Genomic DNA, 16,317 nt, shown 5'->3' on the forward strand with positions numbered 1-16,317 from the left:
ATTTTGAGCTAGTCAATAAATTTACAGTTATGATGTACTGGTTAATGTGGTGTAGGTCTACTGAAATCTAGGAACATCTCTGTTGGCATGTTATATTCAGTGTTGACATATACATAACCACAATTTTCGAAAATATATATATATATATATATATATATATATATATATATATATATATATATATATATATTTAAAAAGAAAGATGATGAGACTTACCAAACAAAAGCGCTGGCAGGTCAATAGACACACAAACATACACACAAAATTCTAGCTTTCGCAACCAACGGTTGCCTCGTCAGGAAAGAGGGAGAGGGAGAGGGGGCACACTGGGTTTTTACACAATCTCCTGCACTACCCCATCTCTTCAGGGGAGCAGCCCCTTTTCCATCAGCCACAGTGTCAACATTTCATTTTAAGTATCTCCACTTGCTGTGATTAATACCATATGAATGGCCGTTACCCCTTCACATTGCTGCTGGTAACTTTCTATTTGTATGTTGAACATTAAATACAAGTAAGCTGTAGAGGAATGGGCACACTGAGGAGCCTGCCTAGTACATTATCTAATTGATGCGAGTAACTGTTGAGCAGCACTGGTTCTTAATAAACAACATGCTCTGGGCTCCATTTTATAATGGGCTTCTGCCATTTCGGGCCAAATTGAGGTTTCACAAATTGTGTGTGTGCATATTTATTTTTTCCTCCAGTCTAACGCAAGTTAATTTGATGAAACTAGAAACTGACGACCTACAAATGGCTGGGTTCAAGTTTCGGAGAGATTTACCTTAATTTCTTTTGTAGAAATCACAATGGTGTGCCCTGTGCTTGCAGAAAGAATGATGATAAAATTACTGCCACTTTGTGTTTTCCTTTCCATAGAAGGGCATCTTATCTCATTTTTGTATTTTTACTTCCCTTTTAATTCCATCAGGCTTATTGTGATCATGAGAAATCGGGAATTTGCAAGAAAAAAACACAATATTCCAACATACAGCTCAAGTTTATTTTTATGGTCTTGTCTATAGATTTAACAGAAATAAAAAAAACAGAGAATTTCATATAAATAATACAAGACAAGAAGGAACATTGAGTCAGACTAAGAGCTATAAAACAGTAATTTTAATAAAATGCCACTTGAGATTAAGTGTGACTTGATGACAAGAAGTTCTGAATGGCTATAAAAGATTTTACATTTGTTTAAACAAGTATATAATTATTGATTTTGAAATGAGACTAGACAAGCCACTGTTAAAAATACATAATGTATTGTTTTGTTGCTGTTATTTAATAACAATTAGTTTATCGTATTCTGGGCAGTAGTGTGAAATCATCTGAGGATACGACTTGCATTCTACAGATGTACATAATAGTATTAAATAAATATTTATTTATGTTGTAAATTATAGTCTGACAGAAACAGAGAGACTTAAAACAAAATATAGAAGACAAATACTTAAGTTCAATTACAATACAGTGCTTTATGTGTTTTAGAAACTTAAATACTTTACAATTGTTTATGCACTATATTGTTTCATATATACACACACACATCGAACACATTTTTACATGCATATTGTAACATCTTTTACACTGAATATACATGGTATATACATTATATTTACAAGTGAGGTATTATGTGTAAAACATCAATACAAGCAGAGGAGTACTGTACAGATAATAACCATTAAGCAATGGATTCTTCAGTCCATCACAGGTACAAGGAAACAAAAAGAAATCACTCTCTGAATGCTACAATTTGGCAGATATTTGTTCCAGTTGTTCCTTATAGGATACTGACCCTCACATGAAATGCAATAAGCATTTTGTTTGACATATAAAGGGAAAACAGTAATTCTGAAAGCTTAAACACTGAACTAAAGGCAAGTTGATACAAAAAAGTAAAAGCTATTGGCAGTGAAATGATTTTTTTGTACTAATTTGGGGTAAAACGTTGCCAATATCTATAAGTGCTCCCTTCCAGTCCCCCAATAAACCAGCGACTTACACAGATAAATTTGAAATTAATGCCTTGAGAATCTAATTAGTCCTGACGTTTGCAAATTTAATGCTCCAAATAAACAAAGATATGTGTGAATGTTCTGACTACTTTTGGAATTATATTAATGATATATAGCTTTTTAGGCATACATTAAAAGACAAAAAATAATGTATACAAAAAATTATAAAATTTATCAATGTGTACATTGTCAGATACTAACAATCACAATTCAAATGTATTATAAATTTATAGTGAGTCTACAGTCAAAGCAATGCCTTGTAATGGTAAAAAAGTCTGAAACTGGCAGTATCATATGGCAAGACACATTGTTTTTTTAAAAATCTAACAATATATACATTTCATAGTTAATAGTATTTTAAAAATACATTGTATCAGCAAAAATTTAAATACTACTTTTGCTTTAAAATGCAGCTCTTCACTAAATTTTCAACAAAAGTTACCTGAACTGTACTTTAATCTTCCAGAATACTCTGAAATAAGGCACTATTATTTCAAAAACATAAGGCTTTGCAGCTGGAAAAGCTGGCAGAAATTAACTTACATTCAGTAATTTCAGAACTGTTAATAACTAAAATCTAAATAATATATTTGTGACTCTAATGCACCTTTCTTTCTATACAAAATATTAACTGTAACCATCTGTCTGAAAACCTTGACATCAGCAGAACCACTAACATTGAACATATATTTACTCTTCTTTAACAGATTTTGTAGGCATGATTAACCCTCATAATTATGCAGTTCATTAAAATTTGACTAATTACCAAATATTTGTGTGATAATAAAATAATGCAGTTTGTATCAAATGGTCGGCTTTCATAAAGCTATGAGTTACACGTCAATCTGTGGCACACCTGTAAATTTTAGTTGGTGAAACCAGATGTGTATAATAAATAAGATAAATTATATACTTCTACCATAAATTCTCTTCTTAATTACAATGAAGTTGCTCCTGGTGAATGCACTAATCCACTGCAATAACATTCTGACTTTCAAATCCAGCTTTGTGTTTTCTCAATTGAAAATTTTCAGGCATTAAAATACTATAGCACAAATCCTTCTTTGTAACTATCTGCTTGTGACTTGCACGTAAAACTATCACAAAAACACTTAACATTATGTATTTGCTGCAGTATAAAAACGTTTTCCATGTACCACTGGATTTTAACAAAATGTTGAGAAATTCTAATAAATGAAGTCACAAAAACATTTCGTGCAGGTATCTGATTAACAGAGGGTTGAAGTTATTGTATCAGGATTACGCTGGATTGGAATATATCTTCCCCTATCAAAAGATAAATGACAAATAAAGGGGGGCTCATGACATCATACAAAACCTTTCCATTTTCAGTCTTACAATGTTTGTCCCCTTCCTTCCCACCATGATTAGTCTTTTATTTCTGTAAGCACATTTATTCATCAATACTAGTGGGACAAGAGCAATGTGATGATATTGAAGCTTTAAAATGCCCATCAAAATGAAAGGAAAATCTGTGTCAAAGAGAAACAATAAAAAAGAATGAACTACTTCATCAGAACATATTTTGTTCGTAAGCACAGAGGATACATCATTGCACAGAATATTTTTGAGACAAATAAAGCAACTATATGGTGAAAATGATTGTACATATGATAAAGAGAATGTGTAGTAGCACTAATTGGTTTGCCCGTCTGTAAGGATACTAGCAACAATGATTGCAACATACCTAACCAAAGAATAGCTTAAATACTGCAAAAGTGACTGGAAACTTATTTTCATATGCCCGGCGAATTACTTTGAGTTAAATCTTTGCAAATATTTCATAATACTGCCAGACGGCCATGCCATAATTCTGATTAAAGTTTGCATTGCAGACAGTGATAAGGATTGTTTGTAAAATGGTGAGGGCACTAACACAATTACATTTTGCCATGCACATACATTGTTAAACATGTAGACACACATGATAATTACAGGAACATACAAATTGTAACATACATAATTGTTGGATGTGAGTTGTATACCCACCAGTCAAAGCAGGTGATTGGAGCAACAACGGGTCATTTGCCGAGGCACGTTCAATCGACACTCCCTCACCTTCCTTAGTCATAGAAGATAATATTACAGAAGAACGAGGGTTTACCCGATACGATGTGTGTTAAGTATGCTGTTAGCCCCCACTGGATTGCGTGAAGCAGAGCTGGCCACAGCACTAACCTCACTGCCAGACACACATGCCTTGCATGGCAGGGCATGTAATTTCTTCACACTTCCACTTACCCTGAACAAACACAGAAACACTGACAACAAGATTACAGCCATTTTTACACTGGTACAGTATAATTCTGGGAAGCTACACAGGAAGCTACGTCGGTATGTACAGAAAGAATAAGAGATGCAATACACGTTTTGTACATATGAAAAGGAACGATTTTCATCTTTTAGGGGAAACTGAGTAATGAGCTGTCGAGCACTATAACATTTCGTGACTCGTGCAAAACAGAAAATTTACAATGACCACAGCACTTTTTGCAAGTGAAGACGTTTGAGAAAGTGTCTTCCCAGCTACAATAAGAGGATATCTGCTAATTTGTAAATAGTAACGCAAACAGATGCTGTGCTGTACTCCTTCCAGATGGGTCACCAGGGTTTTCAATGAAAACCCTTTCCCCCTCTGCATTGATGAAATTCTCTGTAACAGGGGCAGAGAATTCCGCCTTCACACGTACGCCTGGGCCGGCCTGCCCTGCAGCCGGTGGAAGAACTCCCGCCAGCTGTTGAACGTCTTGCCGGACCATATCCAGAAGCTGGACGTGATGCCGACGATGAGCGCCATGAGGTACTTGATCATGAAGAACTCGAAGTCGGGCCGCCGGGGCGGGTCCGGGCTCGGCGGCGGGCACGGGATGGCGTACTTGCCGCTCTTGGAGCACATGTCGCGGCTCCAGGTCATCATCCAGCTGTCGAAGAGCGCCTGCTCGTAGAAGAGGCAGGCGAGCACGACGAGCGCGGGCACCGTGTACAGCACGGAGAAGACGCCGATGCGGATCATCAGCTTCTCCAGCTTGTCCGTCTTGGTGCCGTCGTGCTTCATGACGGTGCGGATGCGGAACAGCGAGACGAAGCCCGCCATCAGGAACACGGTGCCCAGCACCAGGTAGGCGAACAGCGGCGCCAGCACGAAGCCGCGCAGCGACTCTGCGTCCCACACCCCCACGTAGCACACGCCGCTCAGGATGTCACCTGGAACAGAGGACGGACGGGATGCCATCAGTGAACAAGTAGTCAACACCGTAGGCAGTGGCCAACACTACAGTTTACAGCTGTACACAGCTCTGTTACGGGGGGCAATACCGGGTGATCAAAAAGTCAGTATAAATTTGAAAACTGAATAAATCACGGAATAATGTAGACAGAGAGGTACAAATTGACACACATGCTTGGAATGACATGGGGTTTTATTAGAACAAAAAAATACAAAAGTTCAAAAAATGTCCGACAGATGGCGCTTCATCTGATCAGAATAGCAATAATTAGCATAACAAAGTAAGACAAACCAAAGATAATGTTCTTTACAGGAAATGCTCAATATGTCCACCAACATTCCTCAACAATAGCTGTAGTCGAGGAATAATGTTGTGAACAGCACTGTAAAGCATGTCCGGAGTTAAGGTGAGGCATTGGCGTCGGATGTTGTCTTTCAGCATCCCTAGAGATGTCGGTCGATCACGATATACTTGCGACTTCAGGTAACCCCAAAGCCAGTAATCGCACGGACTGAGGTCTGGGGACCTGGGAGGCCAAGCATGACGGAAGTGGCGGATGAACATACGATCATCACCAAACGACGCGCGCAAGACATCTTTCACGCGTCTAGCAATATGGGGTGGAGCGCCATCCTGCATAAACATCGTACGTTCCAGCAGGTGTTTATCAGCCAGGCTGGGGATGATGCGATTCTGTAACATATCGGCGTACCTCTCACCCGTCGTGGTAGCAGTTACGAAACCAGAATCATGCATTTCCTCGAAGAAAAAAGACCCGATAACGGTAGATGTGGTAAATCCAACCCATACCGTGACTTTCTCGTCGTGCAATTGAGTTTCCACGACAGTTCTAGGATTTTCGGTAGCCAAAATTCCGCAGTTCTGGGCGTTGACAGACCCTCGGAGCGTGAAATGAGCTTCGTCGGTCCACAATACCTTAGTTAACCAATCGTAATCTTCTGCCATCTTTTGAAACGCCCGCACCGCAAATGCCCTCCGATCGCCAACTAACAGTTCATGATGCCGATGGATTTTGTACGAATAACATCGGCGGGTGCGCCTCAGTGCCAGCCAAACAGTAGTCTATGGGATGCCGGTGCGACGTGCGACTGCACGAGCGCTGTCTTCCTCGTGCATAGGCGAACCCGCTACAGTCTCCATTTCTTCCTGAACTGTCTCAGCAGCATTGCGCCTTGTGCTCGGTCGGCCACTACGGGGCCTATCGTCTAAACAACCCGTGGCTTCCAACTTTGAAATCATTCTCGCCACAGCTGCATTTGTCAACGGACCTTTACCCGTTCGAATCCCCTTCCTATGGCGATAGGATCGTAACGCTGAACTAGCACATTCCTCATTCCGATAATACAGCTTCACTAAAAGCGCCTTTTCAGGTAACGTCAACATGCTGCGACTGCTGGCGCATCTGATTCTCTCTCTCATTACAGCTCCTTTTATACACGATTGTCATGCGCAGTCACTGACGTTTTGCTGTCCGGCGCCATCTGTCGGACATTTTGTGAACTTTGTTTTTTTTCCGTTCTAATAAAACCCTATGTCATTCCAAGCATGTGTGTCAATTTTTACCTCTCTATTTTCATTATTCCGTGGTTTATTAAGTTTTCAAATTTATACTGACTTTCCGATCACCCGGTATACACTATGGATGAGTTCTCTTTGGGCCTGGAGAACGAAAATTCCCTTTATACACCATGGAGTTAGCAAACACAGATCGGGCAAAACTCGGCACTCTCTGTTCGTCAACGAGATACAGAGCACTGTGCTCACCCTGATGACGTGTTCCTTTACTTCAGGAAGGCATTCGACACAATTCTCCACTGTCATTTAGCGAACCGAGTATCGGACCAGATTTGCAGTTGGATTCAGCACTTTCTGGCCGACAGAACTCAACACAACCTCTTACTGCAGCAAGAGGAAGCAAAAGGTCATTATTCACAATGTTGATAACGGCTGTGATGTGGGATCTGAGTGGGGTACTGTCAAGTGCGGGGTGCCCCAGGGATCAGTGTTGGTACCGCTCCTGTTCCTTATTTATATAAATGATAGGCCCTCTAGTATTACGGGTAACTATAAAATATTTCTGTTTTCTGATGACACTAGCTTGGTAGTAAAGGATGTTGTGTGCAACATTGAGTCGGTTTCAAATAGTGCAGTACATGATCTCAGTTCATAGCGTGTAGAAAATAAACTAACGTTAAATCACAGACTCAGTTTTTAGTTTCTAACACACAATTCAACAAAACTTGACGTTTTAATCTCACAGAACGGGCATATGATTAGTGAAACTGAACAGTTCAAATTCCTAGGTGTTCAGATAGATAGTAAGCTGTCGTGGAAATCCCACGTTCAGGATCTTGTTCAAAGACTTAATACTGCCATTTTTACTATTCGAACGGTATCGAAAGTGAGCGATACTTCGACACGTAAATTAGTCTACTTTGCTTATTTTCATTCACTTATGTCGTATGATATTATGTTTTGGGGTAACTCTTCCCATTCTAGAAGGATATTTTTGGCTCAGAAACGGGCGGTTCGGGCAATAAGTGGTGTGAGTTCACGAACCTCTTGTCGACCTCTGTTCACGAGTCTGGGTATTTTGACATTGGCCTCTCAATATGTATATTTCTTATTGTCGTTTCTTGTTAGCAATAGTAGTTTATTCCCAAGAATAAGCAGCTTTCACTCGGTTAATACTTGGCAGAAATCAAACCTCCATTTGGATCGGACTTCCTTAACTCTCGTGCAAAAAGGTGTGCAGTATACTGCTGCATCCATTTTCAATAAGCTGCCACTCGAATTCAAAAATCTTAGCAGTAATCCACGCGCTTTCAAATCGAAACTGAAGAGTTCCCTCATCGGTCATTCCTTCTATTCTGTCGAGGAGTTCCTTGAAAAATTAAGCTGATTCTTATTGTATTGCTGATAGCGTTTACTGATGGACTGACTTTTTTCAGGTTCATGAACATTTATTTTTATCTGTTATTACTTTTATGTTGTAAGTTCATGTACTGACACGTTCCATGACCTTGGAGAGTTGCTCCTCAATTTGGTGCTACGGAACTTGACGTGAAAATAAATAAATAAATAAAAATAAATTAATGGAACAAATCGACACAGTAAATTTCAGGAGAGCCCTCAGGAAGAATGATACGGCTTTTACTGTTAACTAACGGTCCCTTTGATAACGTTAGAGGCTCAATGAGACTATTCACGGAGGACGAAGATGATGTTTACAAGGAAGATGAAAGGCCAGAAGACTGTAGCTCGATGCAGGACGACCTGCAGAAGATCGACAACTGGTGCAGGGATGGGCAGTTGACTCTGAACGTGAATAAATGTATTGCACTGCGCATAATTATATGAAGAAATAAGCAATGTTCGATTACTGTATTGACCTGAAATCACTGAAAACGGTAAATACTGTAAAATACCTAGACGTAACCAAGAGTGGAACAACCACATAAAATCCAAACGGAGCTACATGAGTGAGACCTGCCTCCCCAAGCCCAAGGTCAGGGAGGCGGAGAGCGGTGTGCAGAGCACTCCCTTCCCCCCCCCCTCCCTCCTCCGCCAATACTGCGTCCAAGTGAAGCCAGTGGCAAAGAATTACATGGCGTCCAGTCGGCAAACTGCTGTTTCCGTGCCTGATTATGGAGCTTTAGGAAAAGAAAAATGAGAAATGCAAACAAACATTCGACATGTCTGTTGCATCTGGTATCACTTTACGGATTCAGATAATTTATTTTATAGCTGTCATACTGCTAATAGGCTTATGTGCCGGTATAACAACTGCCGGCTCCGACTAAGTATGGTTTTCCTCAGACAACTAACACCGAGCGAGGTGGCGCAGTGGTTGTCACACTGGACTCGCATTCGGGAGGACGACGGTTCAATCCCGCGTCCGACCATCCTGATTTAGGTTTTCCGTGATTTCCCTAAATCGCTCCAGGCAAATGCCGGGATGGTTGCTTTGAAAGGGCACGGCCGACGTCTTTCCCCGTCCTTCCGTAATCCGATGAGACCGATGACCTCGCTGTTTGGCCTCTTCCCCCAAACAATCCAATCCAATCAGACAACTAAATGATTTCACTGTGCACCATAACCAGGGAACTGTGCGGATAAGCGAAATCCTTCCAAGCGCAAACATCTGCAAGGGTTAAAGCGTACCTATAGTTGCCACTTTTTTACCTTCAATGGTGCTACAATTACAAAAACTTTCCTGTTGCTTCATGTATCATATAATCAAATTGCTCGAAGAGCAGATTGTCTTAAAATACAACACGTTTTGCAGTGCTGCCCTCGATTTTATTAAATAGCATAAAAGACTACCGTAGAAAATACGATACTACAGTGCCAGTGTTGTTCTGAAATACGATACGAAGTTCCTTTGGACATTCATCCATGCACAAAGGAACTTTGCATCGTAATTCACAATTAACACAGGCACAGCAATGTCGTGTTTATCCGCCGACAACGGGCAAGGCAAACGACTTTCAAATAAAATGTCACACCTGTACGGGAATATAGGCTACATAATGGATGTAAGAGCACAGGTTGTAGACGCATGGTTGACGACATGCGGAAGTTTTGGTCTGGCCGTGAGTCTTGCACGGTAGCCAAATGATAAGGCGATCGCTCATAATGAGTGGGAAATCCGGGTTCGAGTCCCCATCCGGCACAAATTTTCATTTTCGTCATTCCATTCTACAGCTGATTGTCCGCATTCGAAATTGGGCATACATTTAATGTGTACCGCCATAAAAGGGCGTAGATGAACCCGGATGAAATCCACCCCGCGCACAATATTAAATTCCAGGTAAGGCTTCACCGTTGCTAAGGTACGACATATGCAATCATATCTATAATTTCCACAGTTGGTACATATTGCTTGTGCGTCAATTTAGACAAGAGTATGATCTCTGACAATTATTATCGCGGAAACAACGGGAGTGGAGTGTGATCATTTCGTAGTGCCATTTAGCTTGACGCTCAGTAACATAATTTTATTTAATAATTTATTTAATTATCGTAAATACCAGTCATCACTCTTTCCTCATATTCTATGACGACGGGTGCAACCAGCTTAGCGACGCCAGCTGACGAGCCACAGTGTAAGAATTGGCGAGCGGTGTGTGACCCCAAGCCCCACCACACCGCATCCAGATTGCGTGCATGACGCGGCGGCCGGTCGGTCTTCATGTTGAATCGCATGTAGTGTTGACGGCCTTCCTTTCATTTCTCTTTAATTTCTTTGAAGATAGCTTTACTGATGCAAGACGTCTTCACACTGCAAATACCTACATTTGAAAGGAGATATCTGAGACTGACTTGACATTCGTCAGTTTGGCTGGGAAGAAATCAACCAGTGTTCGATTACGCTGTTGTCCTCAAATAGCTGCAAATGGTAAATACTGTAAATTACCCAGGAGCAGCCAAAAGTGGAGTACCCACATAAAACGTAAGGTACAGATAGCTTTTCGCTTATCCGCATAGATCTCTGGGTTTGGACCATAGTGAAATCATTTATGTTTCTGTAGATCAGTTAACTGGGTTGGAACCGGCAGTTATTAAACCGGTACATAAGCCTATTAGTAGTATGACAGCTATAAAATAAATTATCTATCTGGGAACGTTAAATAACTTTATTGAAGTTAATGAAATTTTTGATCAGATTGACTCATATTTTTGTACACCGAAAACCTATGATCCTTTCTCCAAAAGGAGTCAACGAATTGTGCAGTGAAATGAAGCTAAAAGAAGATCTATGAAAGGAATTCCGTAGGAACAGGTGCAACATGTCTCTGGCCGGTCGATATGATTGTTTTATTTATTTAACATCCTCCATTACAGTGTAATATTACGTAGGGCGGCCAACTTAAAGTATTATCAGCAGAGTTTAACATTAACAAAGGTAACACAATTAATGCAGGTTCATTTATTCATCCCAAATACGAAATTAGAATATATTCAGATTTAACAATTAATTGAAACACCACGTTCATATCTACGTCTTCCGTTACCAATCTGTCAGTACTCTAGCATATGTACATGTTTTTCAGGGTATGCGGTAATTTATGGGTGACGCTGAAGATTTGTCACACAACTGTCAATCTTACTGAATTGCAAAATTTCTAAACATCCGTTGTTAATTTATGAACCATGATTTACTGATGGGCCATCGTCTTCCTTTACCAGTTGCTCCCTGAAAACGTCTCTCTCTCTCTCTCTCTCTCTCTCTCTCTCTCTCTCTCTCTCTCGTTAAATTACTACAGGCTGAAAAGCACATGGTCAGTAGTTGGCTTTCCTCTATTACATCCGCAGAGAGCTTGATCTATTATTTTTTAACCATTTATAACAGGCTTTCACTGCTCCATGGCCTATTAAGTGTAAAGCAGTAAAGTTCGAAAGTTCGGGGATAGTGGTAGCTTAATGGTATGATTTTGGCGGCTCGTAAGAGAATATGGTTTTGCGTGAATGTGTCTCCCCCCCATTTTTGTTTCTTTGCCACACAATCGCCCCATTTGTTTCTAAATCCTTCTCTTAGTTTTTTCTTTGTTTTAACTGATTTCCGTGATTGGGCTGCTCTCGTAGCTAGCTTATCATGCAGTACATTCCCCCATACTCCTATAGCAGTACTACTGGTACCAACGCGCCCCCCCCCCCCCCCACCCCTGTCTAGTGTCCTGTTGCGAATAGCGCATCGAAATAATCGCTGTCTGTAAACCTTTGTAAGGGCTATAATTTCTCTGATTTTTCTCACCGTTGTCATTTCGTGAGACGTATGTGGGACGGAGTAATATCCCCACCCAAAATCTTTCCGTAACGTTCGCTCTCGTAATTTCTGTAGCGAACCCCTGCGTAAGCACAGCGCCTCTCTAGTAACGTATGCCGGTGGAGTTTGTTCAAAAATGGAGTTGGTTCAAATGGCTCTGAGCACTATGGGACTTAACATCTATGGTCATCAGTCCCCTAGAACTTAGAACTACTTAAACCTAACTAACCTAAGGACAGCACACAACACCCAGCCATCACGAGGCAGAGAAAATCCCTGACCCCGCCGCGAATCGAACCAGGGAACCCGGGCGTGGGAAGCGAGAACGCTACCGCACGACCACGAGATGCGGGCGGTGGAGTTTGTTGAACTCTTCCGCAAATGCTCCCGCGCCGGGTAAAAGATCCTACAACAAGACGCGTCTCTTTTTGGCGGATCTTCATCTCTTCTACTATTACAGTTTGGTGAAGGTCCTACACGTGTGAACTACACTCAAGGACCATTCGAACGAATATTCTGTAAGCACTTCTTCCATCGATGAGTTACGTTCCCTTAAAGGACAGGTTACAACCCTGTCTCACTCCCTTCTCAACCAGCGATTCCCTCTCATGTTCATCGACTCTTACAACTGCAGTCTGTTTTCTGCGTAAGTTGTAAATAACCTTCCACTCTCTGTATTTTATCACCGATTTCAAGGAGTGTAGTCCAGTCTACTGAAAAAGCACATGTCCCATAAAGTGGCTAAATATCCTCAACTAGCTTAGCGCATCCCGCTTCGCTCATGTAGACCGTCTGTATGGGCTGCAGAGATTTTTTTGTTTCGTTTTTATTAATTGTATTTTTATGTTACTCACAAAACGGCAACCCCTTCTAAGCTTCACACGCTAATTAATTATCCGAATGTACGTCTGACTAAACAGCGATTCTGGCAGTTTGAGTCCAAAGTTTTTGTCAGTCATGCCTTTTCCGTTCTCGTGGAGATATATCCATAGCAAATTTCATCCCCTAACAACTATTTCGTTACATCTAGCCTAGAAGTGAAATGCTAATTTTCGTAAAATTAGTTTTAACTTTTTTATTTTATTTTCAGATTTACTTTCAAAAAGCCTTTCGTCCCCTACTTCACCCAATTAGCAGTGGAATTTCGGATAAAACTTGAAGTTCCTATCCTTAACGGTTTGGGCTGGGCGATGGTGGGTCAGTGAATCAGACTGACCCTGTTTCACCCCCACAGGGGCTGAATTTCCAGAAACAGTGACAGGTGTATGATTCATTTCTAACAGAGAAGCTAAATACAAATTGTCATAAATTTAGGTTCAAAAATGCTTGTGCTATGAAATATTTCCATAAAAACTTTCATCCCCGTTTCACACCCAAAGGGGTTGAATTAAAAAAAAACAAAAAGAACACCGTGCAACGCTTATTTTTTTAGTTCTGAGAAGCCAAGTTTACATTTTCATAGATTTAGCTTTAAAAATGCTTCCATAATAAAATATTTTCATAAAAATCAGCTTTAAAAGTACTGTAGTAGTTGAATAATGACATTTTTTAATTCATATTACACACTTCTAGAGATTATAGAGGGAGTTGGTAGATAGTTTTACACGGAATCCATGTGTGGAAACGTCATCCATCGACGGTACAGAGAGCCGGCATATGTAATACACTCCTGGAAATTGAAATAAGAACACCGTGAATTCATTGTCCCATTAAGGGGAAACTTTATTGACACATTCCTGGGGTCAGATACATCACATGATCACACTGACAGAACCACAGGCACATAGACACAGGCAACAGAGCATGCACAATGTCGGCACTAGTACAGTGTATATCCACCTTTCGCAGCAATGCACGCTGCTATTCTCCCATGGAGACGATCGTAGAGATGCTGGATGTAGTCCTGTGGAACGGCTTGCCATGCCATTTCCACCTGGCGCCTCAGTTGGACCAGCGTTCGTGCTGGACGTGCAGACCGCGTGAGACGACGCTTCATCCAGTCCCAAACATGCTCAATGGGGGACAGATCCGGAGATCTTGCTGGCCAGGGTAGTTGACTTACACCTTCTAGAGCACGTTGGGTGGCACGGGATACATGCGGACGTGCTTTGTCCTGTTGGAACAGCAAGTTCCCTTGCCGGTCTAGGAATGGTAGAACGATGGGTTCGATGACGGTTTGGATGTACCGTGCACAATTCAATGTCCCCTCGACGATCACCAGTGGTGTACGGCCAGTGTAGGAGATCGCTCCCCACACCCTGATGCCGGGTATTGGCCCTGTGTGCCTCGGTCGTATGCAGTCCTGATTGTGGCGCTCACCTGCACGGCGCCAAACACGCATACGACCATCATTGGCACCAAGGCAGAAGCGACTCTCATCGCTGAAGACGACACGTCTCCATTCGTCCCTCCATTCACGCCTGTCGCGACACCACTGGAGGCGGGCTGCACGATGTTGGGGCGTGAGCGGAAGACGGCCTAACGGTGTGCGGGACCGTAGCCCAGCTTCATGGAGACGGTTGCGAATGGTCCTCGCCGATACCCCAGGAGCAACAGTGTCCCTAATTTGCTGGGAAGTGGCGGAGCGGTCCCCTACGGCACTGCGTAGGATCCTACGGTCTTGGCGTGCATCCGTGCGTCGCTGCGGTCCGGTCCCAGGTCGACGGGCACGTGCACCTTCCGCCGACAACATCGATGTACTGTGGAGACCTCACGCCCCACGTGTTGAGCAATTCGGCGGTACGTCCACCCGGCCTCCCGCATGCCCACTATACGCCCTCGCTCAAAGTCCGTCAACTGCACATACGGTTCACGTCCACGCTGTCGCGGCATGCTACCAGTGTTAAAGACTGCGATGGAGCTCCGTATGCCACGGCAAACTGGCTGACACTGACGGCGGCGGTGCACAAATGCTGCGCAGCTAGCGCCATTCGACGGCCAACACCGCGGTTCCTGGTGTGTCCGCTGTGCCGTGCGTGTGACCATTGCTTGTACAGCCCTCTCGCAGTGTCCGGAGCAAGTATGGTGGGTCTGACACACCGGTGTCAATGTGTTCTTTTTTCCATTTCCAGGAGTGTACATACAGGGTGGTTCCGTGATGATGTTACAAACTTTCTAGGAAGACGTAGAAGTATAAATGTGTTAATTTGTGGTAAGAGTCCCTGGTTCGGAAATGGAGTCGAAAGATACAAGCGAAAATCATTCTGATATCTCTCACAGTGGAATACATGTACCGGTAATGTCGTTGCTAAGATTGTAGGGTTGGCAACTCTCATAGATGGAGTACGGACCAAAACAAGAAAAAATGACTAGTAAACATGCGCTCTAAAAAGAGCTACGAGAATTTGATCAGTAGACATGTGTTTCACACTAGGGAAGGTATGCATTCTAGAGCGTATGGTTACAAGACATTTCCTTGTTTTGGTCCATACCACCACATCCGAAAGTTAAGAACAACAACAGTATCGGTACACGTATTCCACTATCAGAGGAATCAGAACGGTTTTCACTTATAGCTTTCGACTCTTTCCTTTGTGCTAGAGGGATCCGTAAGTTAAATTGATACATTTAGCTTCTTCATTATCGTAGAAAGTTTGTATCATCATCACGGAATTACCCTGTAATTACATAGATTTCCAAGCGCCGGCGTCTATAAATTCGACGCTCTGTAGCGTCACTGGATGACGTTTCCAGACATGGGTTCCAATGTAAGACTCGATCTACCAAGTCCCCTCTACAACCACTAGATGTGTGTAACATGAATTGTGAAGCATAACATTTTGAATATGCCTGCGTGGTCATCGACCGTTTACACAGTAAAATTAACAGCAATAGCAGCCCTCGGCCGCAAAAAAAGGAGTCTTTCGACCCAGGTTTCGGCGCTGCTGTGAGTGCCTTCATCAGAAATATGTATTCTGTTTCACAAATTTTACGACTAAAGCTTTATCGCTTGATTATTAGTTTAAAACTTGACACGCCAATTTGAGAGTTTTATTTTTGATAAAGGTACTCACAACAGTGCCGAAACCTGGATCAAAAGACTCCTCTCTTTGCGACCGAGGGCTGCTATTGCTGTTAATTGTAATTGTGGAACATATTGTACATCAGGGCCGGCCAAACGCTGCACAGTGTGCAGTCGTGCAGAAGTGCTGCACATGTGCGACAGCGACATCTGTTATTAGACATGTGTCCTAAATGAACGGCGGCCTCTCCACTTCCCTGTTTATGTGGTACAAGCAAGAGCACAACATACCCAGTCTCG

At 42.1% G+C, this 16,317-nt stretch overlaps 1 protein-coding gene across 1 annotated transcript in view; it reads right to left on the bottom strand.

The window, feature by feature from the left end:
• Positions 1 to 1,001: 1,001 nt before the first annotated feature.
• The window catches only part of LOC126190803 (frizzled-7), a 139,461-nt gene continuing 124,145 nt past the window's right edge, over positions 1,002 to 16,317 (bottom strand). Inside the window, exon 2 of the mRNA XM_049931362.1 lies at positions 1,002 to 5,243. Within this exon, the coding sequence (XP_049787319.1) occupies positions 4,720 to 5,243 (524 nt within the window). The 3' untranslated portion in view covers positions 1,002 to 4,719. The remainder of the gene's footprint in view (positions 5,244 to 16,317) is intronic.

The sequence above is a fragment of the Schistocerca cancellata genome, chromosome 6 (genome assembly GCF_023864275.1).
Source record: "Schistocerca cancellata isolate TAMUIC-IGC-003103 chromosome 6, iqSchCanc2.1, whole genome shotgun sequence".
In the NCBI taxonomy this organism is placed as follows: Eukaryota; Metazoa; Arthropoda; class Insecta; order Orthoptera; family Acrididae; genus Schistocerca; species Schistocerca cancellata.